Source organism: Cricetulus griseus, chromosome 2 (assembly GCF_003668045.3).
Source record: "Cricetulus griseus strain 17A/GY chromosome 2, alternate assembly CriGri-PICRH-1.0, whole genome shotgun sequence".
Taxonomy (NCBI): Eukaryota; Metazoa; Chordata; class Mammalia; order Rodentia; family Cricetidae; genus Cricetulus; species Cricetulus griseus.
This window is the reverse complement of record NC_048595.1, coordinates 253820176-253835071: the sequence shown is the minus strand read 5'-3', so window position 1 is coordinate 253835071 and position 14896 is coordinate 253820176. Positions and strand designations below refer to the sequence as shown.

The 14896-nt window shown below is 36.3% G+C and overlaps 1 protein-coding gene across 1 annotated transcript; it reads right to left on the bottom strand.

Moving 5' to 3' along the window:
* Positions 1-9259: 9259 nt before the first annotated feature.
* Positions 9260-9517, bottom strand: LOC100766682 (anaphase-promoting complex subunit CDC26-like). The gene has a single exon (XM_035438756.1). It carries the CDS (start codon positions 9515-9517, stop codon positions 9260-9262), a length of 258 nt encoding a protein of 85 aa, XP_035294647.1.
* Positions 9518-14896: the final 5379 nt, after the last annotated feature.

The following is a 14896-nucleotide window of genomic DNA, read 5'->3' as shown; positions in this document are numbered from 1 at the left end:
TTTGATAGTCTATGATATCTTTGTGAGGCATTGTCTACTGTTATAGGGTTAATTCATTTAAATCCCTTTTGTATGCATATATTTAGGAAACATCTACATGTGGCATTTTCAAAGGTCTTTTTGGAAAACTAATTTTATTACTTATTCATGTGTTTGTATAGAATATATATATATATATATATATATATATATATATATATATGTTCACAAGCATCAGAGTGGCAGAATAGGGTGTAGTGGCCCTTGAGCTAGGGATAAAAACAGTTGTGAGTTTCCTGCTGTGGGAACTGGGAAATAAACACAGGTCTTCTAATAATTCATCAAATTTTCTTTGTTATTGAGCAACCTCTCCAGCCATCTAGTTCTTAAGAATATTGGGCAAATAAATATTCACTATAACCAAAGTAAGTTAAAATTTTAAATTTTGAAAAACAAAGATAAATTTATAAAATATCAAAAGTAATAAATAAAAACAAACAGTCTTTAAATGGCAATGGAGATTTGGGTTCTTTTGCCAACTGCTTCATCATTTTCCTCAGTAGGGGCAAAGTATATTGCAGAGAGGAGGAATTAATAAAAAGAAGACCATACAAAACTGTTTTCCTGTAAGAGAATGATTTGAAATATAGTGAAAAACTAGAATTCAATATTAACTATTCAAAATAAGGTATTTATTTTTAATATTGCTTAAAAAGTAGGCAGTCAATCAATATGATTTAGCAAAGGATAGAAAATACAGTTGAAGAAAAGGCAATGAAAATGCAAATCCTACTGTGTAGTCTATTCTCTTACAACCGGGGAAACATATGATTAAATATTTCATTAATATAGTTAATGAAAATTACATGTGGAATCCAGAAGAGAACTTTGACCTCTGTATTCTCACATATTGGTAAATACAGATGAAATATATATATATATATATATATAATATATATATATATATATATATATATATATCCAAAAGATACAATAAGTAAAATCATGTATGATACATTTTCTTCTAAAACAAAAATATGATTCAAGCTATAATGTAACTAATCGTACTATGTTAAAAAATCAGATTCTACCTGGTGACCAAAATAAACAAATTATGACAATAGCAAATCAGAATATGTACACTCTACAGATGCACTAAAATATTTATGGCTGCAAACAAGCTACAGTTTTAATATGCAACAATGTAGAAAAGGTGGGGCCTGACAATAAAGTCTTTTTTTAATTCCAGTGCACACCATGGCCTGTATCTAGTCACACTCATACATAGAAACACACATTCATTCCTCAATGCACACAAAGATTTAAAATTTAAATGACATAAAATAACAACCTTGATTTTTGATGACCTTTATAGCTTCAAATCTATAGCCAAACAAAGCTTTTATTTGTACAGATAAAGGTGTTTACAATTAATTTAGGGACACACCGTTACTTCTAATAATACAAAGCATCCCAATAATGTTAAAAACAATAATGTAAATAAGAATGGGAGTCAATTATTCATGTGTAATTCCAACGACAGGGACACTGAGGCAGGAGGATTGTCAGTTCTACCACACAAAGAACATTCATATAACAAGACTATCTCTAAATCACTGCTAAAGGAACAATTAATTATTCTACTGATTTTAACATTATTCTTTGTAAATTATTGGCCTTCATAATGCTGAAAATTCTGTTTATATATTTTATTTCTTCTTTGGTGGTGCATTTTACTTTGCATGTAAAAATCTACTGTATATTGGCTATGCTTTCCTCATTTTCAGCTTTTCAAAGTTTTTTTTTTTCATTTCTCAGTAGCCTAGAATCAAATCAACATTCCTAACTATTTCTCAGTACTAGAAAAGAAACAACATGTATAATGTGAGAGGAACTAAAAACGTTATCACTAATATGTGCTTCAGAGTCATCCTTCTCTGCACATACCAGCAGAGGCAACTTCCCTGTGCACATTATACCTCCAAAGATTAGCATGATATCTAAACCATTAGAATAACCCTCAGTCACACAGAGCTATTTGTATTCAGACTGTGGTGGTTTTTGTTTTACGTCCTTGTACAGAATTCCAGTACTAATTATCATGCAATAAAAAAATGAACAGCACAAATAGCATTCAAGTGGTTGAGCTGAGCAACAGGAAATACAAGAACTGTTGAAATTAGAAGCCAAGGTCTATTCCCTCTGGAGAGCTGTTGTGCATGCTGTACTTAGAACCACCACACTATCTCTCACCAGGGAATATCATTCACAATGCCTTCGACTTGAGTTCTTTTGTGACTTTGTTTTCTTTACATAATGTGATTTTCTTTCCTCATCTCTAAATCTATTTCACATGCTTTATGCAACAACTTCATACTGTTGAGTTTATATAACTCAAGTCTGTGTATTAGAAGGAAAGCTTCTACCTGTGTAATGAGATGAAAATAAATTGTATTATGTTTATTTTCAGAGCCCACAGTAGCACATATTCACTCTAAGCACAGACAGGGGCAGGAAATAAAAACAAGGATGGAATAGTCTTTCCAATGAAGTCTTTCACCTAACTAATGACAGAGCAATATTTTTAGATTGGTATGTACTCTTTAGGTTTCTTTACTGGTTTCTTTATTGGTTTTATGTTGAAGTCTTTGGTACTCATCTTTGTTGATGCATGTGGGCTTTGGAATATTACCACTAATTGCTTGCAATGCTACTCATGTCATTGTCATAAATTCAAAATTGGATATTCACTGATGAAGCATTTCCTTGTATGTCTATGGGGTACATACTATGGGTTGCCAAAGTGCTTGGCTTCTTATTTGTTTCTCTATTTTTTGTACAAACTTTGCATAAATTAGAAACAATCTTATTTTACATATCAATCCCACTTGCCTCTCCCTCCCATCCTCCTATGCACCCATCTCATTCCCCATCCATTCCTCCGGAAGAGTGAGGCCTTCAAGTAATTTGGGGCAGGGCCTAGGCTCTCCCCTATGTATCGAGGCTAAAAGCATATCCCTCCATGGGAAATGGGCTCCCAAAGTCCGTTCATATACTAGGGATACACCCTGGTTCCACTGCCAGAGGTCCCATAGACTGCCCAGTGCTCCTAGCTGACACCCACATTCAGAGGGCCTGATTTGGTCCAACCTATGTTGGTTCCACAGCTATCAGACTTGGGCCCATGAGTTGCCCCTTGATCGGATCAGCTGTTTCTGTGGGTTTTCCCAGTGTGGTCTTGATCCCTTTGTTCCTCACTCCTCCCTCTCTGAAACTGGATTCCAGGAGTTTGACTCAGTGCTTAGCTGTGGATCTCTGCTTCTGCTTCCATCAGCTACTGATTGAAGGCTTTAGCGTGGCATTGAAGGTAGTCATCATTCTCATTACAGGGGAAGGGCATTTAAGGCAGCTTCTCCACTAATGCTTAGATTCTTAGTTGGGGACATCCCTAGTGCCAGATTTCTCTTTAAACCTACAGTGGCTCCTTCTATTGATGTCTCTTTTCTTGCTCTCCTTATTCCCCTACCACTCAATCTTCCTGCTCCCTCATGTTCTCCTCCCCCTCCTCTTCTTCTCTCCACTTTCTCCTACCTCCCCCCTCTCCCCCATGCTCCCAATTTGTTCAGGGGCTCCTGTACCTTTCCCCTTCACTGGGGGACAGTGTATGTCTCTCTCTTAGTGTCCTCCTTGTTTCCTATCTTCTCTGGAGGTGTGGATTGTAGGGTGGTAATCCTTTGCTCTATTTCTAATATCCATATATGAGTGAGTACATACCATGTTTGTCTTTCTGTGACTGGGTTACCTAACTTAGAATGGTTTATTCTCCTTCTATCCATTTACCTACAAATTTCAAGATTCCATTTTTTCCCCACTGAGTATGTTACACCTTTGTGTAAATGTACATTTTCTGTAGCCACTTTTGGTTAGGGGGCATATAGGTTGCTTTCAGGTTCTGGCTAATATAAATAATGACACTATGAACATATTTGAACAGATGAACTTGTTGTATGACTGTGAATCCTTTGGGTATATGCCTAAGAATGGAAATGCAGGATCTCTAGGTATACTAGTTCCCATTTTTCAGAGAAGCCACCATACTGATTTCCAAAATAGCTATACAAGTTTGCACTCCCACCAGCAATGGAAGAGTGTTCCACTTTGTCCACATCCTCTCCAGGTTAGACTGTCCTTGGTGTTTTTAATTTTAGCCATTCTCTCAGGTGCAGCATGGTGTCTCAGAGTTATTTTGATTTGTATTTCCCTGATGGATAAGGATGTTGACCAATTTAAGTGTCTTTAAGTAATTTTAGATTCTTCTATTGAGAATTTGCTGTGTAGTTCTGTACCACACTTTTTAATTGAATTATTTTGTGTTTTGGTGACTAGCTTCTTCAGTTATTTGTATATTTTGGAAATCAGCACGCTGTCAGATGTGGGGTTGTTGAAGATCTGTTCCCATTCTGTGGGCTGTTGTTTGTCTTGTTGACTGTGTCTTTTGCCTTGGAGAAGTTTCTCAGTTTCAGGAGGTCACATTTATTAATTGTCAATCTCAGTTTCTGTGATAGTGGGGCTATGTTCAGGAAGTGGGCTCCTGTACCAATTTGTTCAAAGGTACCTCCCTCTTTCTCTTCTAAGAGGTTCAGTGTGGCTGGATTTATGTTGAGGTCTTTGATTGATTTGGACTTAAGTTTTGTGCGAGGCAATAGACATCTATCTATCTGCAGTCTTCTACATGTCAGCATTCAGTTATGCCAGCACCGTTTGTTGAAGATGCTTTCTTTTTTCCATTGTGTAGTTTTAGCTTCTTTGTCAAAAATCATGTGTTCATAGGTGTGTTGGTTAATATTAGGGTCTTCAGTTCAATAACACTTGTCTACCTGTTTGTTTTTGTGCCAACACCAACCTGTTTTCAGGACTACTACTCTAAAGTAGAGCTTGAAGAAAGGGATGGTGATGCCTACAGAAGTTCTTTTATTGTACAGGGTTGTTTTGGCTACCTGGGTCTTTTTTTCCATATAAAGTTGAGTATTGCTCTTTCAAGATCTGTGAAGAATTGTACTGGGATTTTGATGGGGATTGCATTAAATCTGTAGATTGAATTAAATTGTAGATTTTATTATGTCGATCCTACCTGTCAGAGTAGGTGGGGAGTATGAGAGATCTTTGCATTTTCTGGTATCTTCTTTATTTTTTTCTTTAATGACTCAAAGTTCTTGTCATACAGGTCTTTCACCTGTTTGGTTAGAGGTACCCCAAGATATTTTATGTTGTTTGTGCCTATTGTAAAGGGTGATGTTTCTCTGATTTCTTTCTGAACCCCTTTACTGTCTATATGTAGTAGCACTACTGATTTTTTGAGTTAATCTTATATCCTGCCACTTAAGGTGCTTAAGGTGTTTAACATCTGTGGGGGTTCCCTGGTAGAATTTTATGGATCACTTATGTAAACTATCATATCATTTGTAAATAGTGAAAGTTTGACTTCTTTCTTTCCAATTTGTATCCCCTTGATCTCCTTTTGTTTTCTTATTGCTCTAGCAAGAAATTCAAGTACAATATTGAAGGGATATGGAGTGAGTGGACAGCCTTGTCTTGTTCCCGATTTTAGAGGAATCGCATTGAGTTTCTCTACTTTTAGTTTGATGCTAGCTGACACTTTGCTGTATATTGCTTTTATCATGTTTAGATATGTTCCTGTTATCGCAGATCTCTCCAAGACCTTTATCATGAAGGGGTGTTGAATTGTGTCAAATGCTTTTTTAGCATCTAGTGAGATGATCATGTGGTTTGTCTTTTTCAGTTTCTTTCCGTGGTGGAGTCCATTGATGGATTTTTGTATGTTGAACCATCCCTGCATCTCTGGGATGAAGCCTACTTGATCATGGTGGATGATTTTTCTGGTATGTTCTTGGACTGGATTTCCAGAATTTTATTGAGTATTTTGCATCAATGTTCACAAGAGAGATTGGTCTGTAGTTCTCTATCTTAGTTGTGTGTTTGTATGGTTTGTTTATCAAGAGAATTATAGGCTTGTAGAGTTTGGCAATGATCCTTCTGCTTCTATTGTCTGGAACAATTTTACCAGTATTGGTATTAGCTCTTCTTTCAATTTCTGGTAGAATTCTGCACTGAAACCATCTGGCCCTGAGCTTTTTTTTTTGGTTGGGAGACTTTTGATGACTGTTTATATATCCTTAGGGGTTATAAATTAAATTGCTTGTCTGTTCACTATTTAATTTTGGTAAGTGATATCTATCCAGAAAGTTGTCCAATTTCTTTAAATTTTCCAATTTTTGGAGTACAGGTTTTCAAAGTATGACCTGATGAATCTGTGGATTCCCTCAATGTCTGTTGTTATGACTTTCATTTCTGATTTTGTTTACTTGCATTGTTTCTCTCTCTGCCTTTTTGTTAGGTTGGATAAATATTTGTCTATCTTATTGATTTTTTCAAAGAAACAACTGATTCTTTGTAATGTTTTCTTTGTTTCTACTGTATTGATTTCAGTTCTCAATTTGATTATTTCCTGGTGTCTACTTCTCCTGGGTGAGTTTTCTTCCTTTTGTTGTAGATCTTTCAGGTATTCTGTTTTTTCTCTACTGTGGCTATTCTCCAATTTCTTCATGTGGGCCCTTTGTGCTATGAACTTTCCTCTTATCACTGCTTTCAGAGTGTCCCATAGGTTTTGGTATGTTGTGTCTTCATTTTCATTAAATTCTAGGAAGTATTTGATTGCTGTCTTTATTTCTTCCTTTACCCGGGAGTGATGCAGTTGAGCACTGTTCAATTTCCATGAGTGTGTAGGGGTTTTGCAATTTGTGTTGTTACTAAATTCTAATTTTAAGCCATGGTGGTCCAATAAGAAATAGGGGGTTATTCCACATTTCTTTGTATTTGTTGAGGTTTACTTTATTGCTAAGTAGGTGGTCAATTTTGGAGAAAGTTGTGGTGTGGAGAAGATATATACTTTTGTGTTTGGATGGAATGTTGTATAATTGTCTATTAAACCGAATTAGGTCATAACTTCTGTTAGATCCTTTGTTTCTTTGTTAAGTTTCTTTTGTTAAGTTTCTTTCTGTTTATCCTGTCTAGTGGTGAGAGTGAGGTGTTGAAGTCTCCCAATATAGTGTGTGAGGTTTAATGTATGATTTGAGTTTTAGTAATGTTTCTTTTACAAATGTGACTGCCTTTATATTTGGTGTATATATGTTCAGAATTGAAAACTCATCTTGATAGATTTTTCATATGATGAATATAAAATGACCTTCTTCATATCTTTTTATTAAGTTTAGTTTGAAGTCTAATTTGTTAGATATTATGATAGCTATGCCAGCTTGCTTCTTAGATCAATTTGATTGGAAAATCTTTTCCCAACCCTTTACTATGAGGTACTGTCTGTCTTTGGAGTGGAGGTGTGTTTCTTGTATACAGCAGAAGGATGGATTCTGTCTTCAGATCCATTCTGTTAGCCTGTGCCTTTTTATAGGTAAGTTAAGACCATTGATATTGAGGGATATTAATGACTATTGATTGTTGATTCTTGTCTGGTTTTTTTGGTGGTGGTGGTATTGTATCTGAATTTTTTCCCTTTTTCTGGCTTTTGGTAAAGTGGGATTATCTATTGTCTGTGTTTTGTGAGTATGGTTAATTTCCATGCGTTGGACTTTCTGTAGTGCTGGATTTGTAGATATGTATTGTTTAAATCTGGTTTTGTCCTGAAATATCCTGTTTTCTCCATCTGTAGTAATTGAGAGTTTTGTTGAATATAGCAGGCTGGACTGGCATCCATGGTCTCTTAGTTTTGGTAGAATATCTATACAGGACCTTCTAGCTTTCAGAGTTTCCATGGAGAAGTCGGGTGTAATTCTCATAGGTCTGCCTTTATATGTTACTTGACCTTTTTCCTTTCCTGATCTTAATACTCTTTCTTTATTCTGTATGTTTGGTGTTTTGATTATTATGTGACGGGTGGACTTTATTTTTTGGTCCAGTCTATTTGGTGTTCCATAAGCTTCTTGTACTTTCATAGGCTTATCCTTCTTCAGATTGGGAAAGTTTTATTCTATGATTTTGTTGAAAGTTTTATGCACCTTTGAGCTGGGCTTCTTCACCTTCTTCTTTACCTATTATTCTTAGGTTTGGTATTTTCATAGTGTCCCATATTTCCTGGATATTTTGTGTTAGCTATTTGTTAGACTTAATATTTTCTTTGGTCAGTGAATCTATTTCCTCTAGTTTATCTTCAGTGCATGAGATTCTCTCTTCCATCTCTTGTATTCTGTTGGTTATGCTTGTGTCTTTAGTTCCTGATCATTACCTAGCATTTCTATTTCCAGCATTCCCTCAGTTTGTGTTTTCTATATATTGTCTCTATTTCAGTTTTCAGGTCATGAACTGTTTGAATTGTTTCCTTCATCTGTTTATTGTTTTTTTCTTGGCTTTCCTTTCTTTCTTTAAGAGATTTGTTGATTTCTTGCATGTTTTAGTTTGTTTTCTCTTCCATTTCTTTGTTTGTTTGTTTTCTATAGCCTGTGTCTGGCTTTTACTGTTTTTTAAGATAGTAAGGTAGCAGGACTTAGGGATCATCAATAAAACAGGAATAAAGGTTTTATAAAAAAAAAAACTTGCATGACTGACAGTTTGTTCATTAGAATCCAATCTCCATGAGGGCAGAAGTTTTTTCTTGGTTGGTTGGTTATTTTGGTTTTGGTTTTGTTTTGGTTTGGTTTGGTTTGGTTTTTTACATTTTGAGAGAAGAGTTCACTCTGTAGCCTAGACTAGCCTCCTATTAATGAGACTCCTACCTCAGACTTCCATATGCTGGGTTACAGCTATGAGCACACTCATCTGGGATCTCTGTTGCTGGCAGCACGGTCAGCAGTCACCAAATACTGAATAAACAAATGAAGGGAAAGTCCAGGGCATCAACTGCAAGTGTCCAGGTTTGGGGTCATTTTGTAAAAACTACCTCTCAGAGCTGGGGACTTCATTGCTACTACCTTTAAGGATGTCTCACATTCTTCCAAAAATATATTTATTTTTTCAAAAACAAAAATCAGGTAAGCTTTTTGTAGTCCAATTTTCCAGAAACAAGCTAGAATTTGGCTTCTATCTTATCAGAAAAGTTGAACAGCAGTAACTTCATGCAGACATTATTTCTCCCTGCACAAGACAGAAAACATTCTGCTTGGTTGTACACACTTAATTCTCTAAATCTGTTCTGTATTTCTGCCATCATTTTATTCCATTCCAGAGGTCTGGCATTCGAGAGAATCCATCTCTAACACTCAAAGTTTCCAAACTGAGATATGCGGTTGTTAGGCTTAGGTTGGGGTTTATAACCAATTCGATCCTTAATCATTTGTTCCCAGCTCTTAGGGTCTCTGCTGAGCCCTGTGGCCCCTTCTCCATCACTGGTTCCTACACCTTCCACATCTTCCTTCTGCTTCTTGTGGGTCTCCAAGTCCTTTTGAATGCTCTCAATCTCTTCAATGTCATCGAGCTTGAGCTCCAGGTACATTGGTTTTCGTCTCAGCATATTGAAATCCACAGTAGGAGTCAGACCCAGTGAGTTATGGTCTATCAAAAACGGTGAGAGGAAAAACTTCGGGTGCCAAGTCTCAGGAATTCACAAGAGTATCCACAAGATCTAACGAGTTCCTTAATGGGTAAATCATGCATTAATCAGATGTTTAAAGTCACTGTTGTAACCTCTTTTCAGGCCCCTGCAGCTTCCCAGAACCTCAACTCCCACCATGAAGCCATTGCTGTCCTTCTCTTCCATTTCTTTAAGGTATTTTCTTATATCCTCTTTGAGGACCTCTATCATTTTCATGATGTTGTTATTAAGGTCATTCTCTTCTGTTTCATCTGAGTTAGGATGTTCAGGACTTGCTGATGTAGAATCCCTAAACTCTGGTGGTGTCACATAAGTCTTTCTTTTGTTGAATGTGTTCTTTCTTCTACTGTCATTTTCCTATCTCTTCTTCCAGTGGATACGGGTGGGTTCTCTCTCTCTCCCCTCTACCAGAGGCTGGAGGAGCAAGACAGGAATGGCAGCTGATCCTGGATGCTTTGTTCTGCCTCGAGGTCCCTCTGGGGCATTCAGTGGTAGCAAGGGTCAGGAGACAGCAGGTCAGAGGGAAAGGTGGCTGGAAGAGCCCCTGGCACTCACCTCTCTCTCTACCAGAGGGTGGAGGGACAAGACAGGAATGGTGGCCAAAGTTGGATCATGTTTCTTTTTTAAATGCTTGATTTCCTAACCTCCTTTACAACCCTTAGTCATGTGACACAGCATGAACCAATGACATAGAAAATAATGTATTATGTGCCACTTTTATCCTCTCCTCTTCTAGCATAAAGCACAGTTGTGAGGTCTAAAATAGTCAATGTGTGATTATGAGCCATCAGAAGAGCAAAAATAAAGCCTGCCAAGGATCATAAGGCAGAAGGCTTGAGAAAATTGGATCCCTAATGGCTTGGCTGAGCTTCAGCAATCCTTATATCCAAGAACATTATGGGGAGAAAAGAACCTTTCATTTCTCTTCGAAATGGTTGGTCAGAATTTCTGTTGTTTGCAGACAACGATATTCTGGAATGCTTGGTTCCTTCCCTTTTACTTTTCTGTGTAGTCCACAATTCCTGTTCATGCTGCTGCTACTGCTGTTGCCGCTGTTCTTCATCACAATGCACCAGTGTGGGAACTGCTCTTCACTGTTTTCATTTCCTAGAAACCCTGCTGGCCCCTTGTCTGTATTTCACATGCCACCCAGTTTACTCTTACATCTTCTCTCCTCAGATTATTTTTAGTAGGAACCCCGAGATTGTTTTATCAAAGCATCAGACCATTCAAGTGGTCTTTCCAACACCTAGATTTATTCTTTTCAGAAAGGTATTCCACCCACCTTCAATGTGTCACCCTTGACTTATACGTCCTTATCCAGTTGCAAAGGCAACTGGAAAAGGACCTAATACTCTCTATTCTGTATCTCATTCACAGCCAATTCTCTAATTGGATTCTTTGCGTCTTTTGACAATACCTTTTCCTTGAGGCTTCACATTGAATAAACAGTGCTGTCACATCTACTGGTCTCTCATGTCCAGTATCACTGTTATCATTACCACTGCATTATGAGTAGGTGTTCAGCAGTCACTCACTACCATTTTCTTTGTACTTCTGTATATACAGTGAAATGGATGACACATATCAGATGCCCAATAAATGGAAAAACTGAATGAAGTAAATTGAAATTAAAATGATTATAACAATATACATTATTGTTTACTGTGTCAGCAATACACTTTTCAATCACATATATCAAATTCTCAGAGTAAATTTATATCTACTTGCGTCTTGTAAATATGACATCTTCATGCAGAATTATAGGTAACATGAGTGACGTTATATTAATTGGTCAGACGAGGCACCAAGAGTAGGAGAGCCTTGCGCATAATGGTAAGATTAAAAATTTAAAACTAGGCTTGCAGTGTTATTTTGTGTATTTTCTCTGTTATAAAGAAGTTCCTTACATTCTACAAAGGACTTTATAAAATGTTCTCTTAATTAATATGTCTCAGAAGCATTCATTATCTGTTGAAAAGGTTGCTAAAGGTTTTCTGTTTAATAGTGTTATTCTTTCATAGCTCCAATAGTTAGCTAGCATTATTTTCAGAAGCATTATAATTTTGAAATTTCTAATCTGCTTGGTAGAAATGTAAACTGTAATGATTTGTTATTCAATTACATATTATTGGGGTCAACAAAACATATTTAACTTCTTAATATCATTGCTGTTAGAAACATGAATACATGTATCATCACACCATTAGATGGTATTTCTTGTCTAGGCTGGTGTGATATAATGTTTTCTACATAATGTTTTTGCTTTGAAATTTTATTTTGTTTTATATTGCTCACTATTTATATCTACTCTTCTCAACTTCAGGTGTTTTTTAAATATTTTGAGAATTTCATTCATGTATACTGTATTTACATAGTATTCAGCCAACTCTTTTGCATACCCCTCATAAATCCTTCTCAGATTTATGACTTTTTACTATAATTATTATTTTTACACATATGTAAAATTCAATGAGTAAACTATAATGATTTGTTATTCAATTACATATCATTGGGTCAACAAAACATATTTAACTTCTTAATATCATTGCTGTTAGAAACATGAATACATGTATCATCACACCATTAGATGGTATTTCTAGAATTACTCAATCTATTTAGTGTTGCTTTACGTAGATGTATTTAGGGCTGTTTATTTGGGATTAGATAACCAATCAGGATTCTTGGTCCGGAGAAACTCTTAATTCTACCTCTCTTATCAGCCACTGATTTCCATGTAGCTTTTCACCTAAGGGTGGGACTTGTAACCCACCCCCACCCATCCATTATCACATGTCTATCTCAGTTTCCATGTAGGGCTTGTTTAGGAAACCATATTGTTTATATTTCATGGGTGTACCATCCCTGCCTTTTCTAGAATATACTAAATAATAGTAGGTGTCTTGGTCCTCTGACTCCTGTAGTCTTCCTGACCTCTCTTCTGCTATGTTCTCTGAATTTTCACTGTAGAAACTGCATTTTACATCTACCAACTGGGAGGTGGGCCTCTCACAACTGATTCTACACATTTTGACTAGCTGAAGACCTCTTCAGTGGCTTCCATTTGTTACAGAAAGAATCTTCTTTGATGACAAGCAAGAACCACAGTTTTCTGTGAGAATAAAGATAAGTATTTGGAATACAGCTATACATTATATTGATTTAGGAAAAATCTCAGTAATAGTTTGTCTTTGGGTCTATGGCTTCTCGAGCTTTAGGTAGTTGGTAAGGTTTACAGAACTAAGTATGGCCGGGCATTGGTGGCACACGCCTTGAATCCCAGCACTCGGGAGGATCTCTGTGAGTCTGAGGCCAGCCTGGTCTCCAGAGCAAGTGCCAGGATAGGCTCAAAAGCTACACAGAGAAACCCTGTCTCGAAAAACAAAAAAAAACAAAAACAAAAAAACAAAACAAAACAAAACAAAAAAAACTAAGTATGAGTTTCCTCATATTAAGTCCAGTTAGACAGATGTTTTTTACTTCCAAGGGAGTAAAACTCCCTTGGAACTCCCAAGATATGAGTGCCATTATTGCTTTCTGGGAGATGTCTTACCAGGGTCATCATTGTTGAAGTTTGTATGCTTTACAGTGGGGTAGAGCTGTTGATTACCTCTCATCCTTGGTAACTTACATAGCACCTTCTGATACTATGAGAGCTATTTCTCAGAAAGAAGGCTTCCAGTTTATCTCCAGCTGGATTCTTACAAATCCAGTATCTGAAGTATGTAAGTATGTGCTATTTTCAGCAATCACATCTTTCCTTCAAGTTCTAAAAGCCAAATAAGAGTAATGGCAACCGCCTGAATTATTTTTGGAGTCTCTTGGACACATATCACCAACAATTCAAAGAAATACTTCCTATGGTTGGCACTGGGATTTTTGTTAGTTTATGGCTCTTGGTAAGGAGCATTATCTCCCACTGTGGCATAATTCTTTTTAAATTGTATATGTGCATACACAAACATATATTATCCAAGCATTTTGAACTAAGCTCTTAAAATCATGTTTACTATGGCTTTGAACATACTCAATGTTATTCATCTCTTCTTCCCTTTTGCTCTCTTCCTTCTCCATTTTCATCTTTTCCCCTTCATACCACCTCAATTTTTAGATTTAAATTCATAAACTTAGATACAAATCCAGGAAAACAGAAAAGGACCACTGTGAGGGAAAGAATAGTTTTCTAGATTCTAGAGCCCAGGCACTAGAAAGACAGAGTAATAATAGTAAGACATGACATGGGTACATTTCAGTTTAGTAAAGACAGATATTAAGATATCTCTGATGCAGAGATGTCATGCCAAAATCCAGAATCATGTAAAGATCATGGTAGAACATCAATCAATTGGGTTTGCTACATAAGAAGGTAAAACACATGATTAAAAATCCACTCCAAGGGAAAAGAAAATCTTACAATCCAGCAAAATGCAATGCAAAATATTAGATCAGTATCCTGATCTATGAGATCTAGCAAGATAAACATTTCTGCTTAAATAGTGAAGAATTTGAAAATGTTAGGATCTTTGTTTTTTCTTGCTCTTTCAATGTTTTTCATATCTTATGTATTCATGTCACTAACATTCCCAGTGGCTCTTTTTTAGATCCATAGGACAGAGGCACCAACAACAATCTTATTAGTATTGTAAAAGCTTGTTCTCAGTTCTTTAACTATTGTATTTTCCCAGTGGGTAACAACAGTGGAAAAGGACAGTGTACACATGCATACTGAAGTTTAAAAAATACCATCCCCAATCAATAAAATTTTGAAAATCAAAAACCCAGTAAGAAGAGGACTCTTGATTGGAGTAGGCAGTGGCAATAGGCTACTCCAAGTGCAAGCAATTGGTTGGAACAGAGAATATCATTATCTCCTAATTATTTGGAGAAAGGAGGCTCCCATGGGTCATAGTTTGTAACAATTGTTCCATGTTAATAATAAATAATAGTGACATTATTTTTATACTTAATACTTGAAATCTGTTCTCATATGGCTGAATGTACTAATTCAATCCTGATGTGTCATTAGTGACAATATGCTTACTTGTAAATGGTTTTCTTTTGTGATTCTGTCTTTCTTATGTTGAAAATATTATTTATTATGAATATAAAATTGCTATTAAAGTTCATGATATCTTCTACAAAGATGATTTAACATCATGCAGAGAACACTGAGCAAGCCGGGAAGTGCGGGGTATATTTCCTGACTCTCTTATTTTCCCCTAAATACCCAGAAAATTAGTTACATAAAAATGTCAACTTCCAGATCCATGGGTGATTGGGTAGTGACAAGCAAGAAAT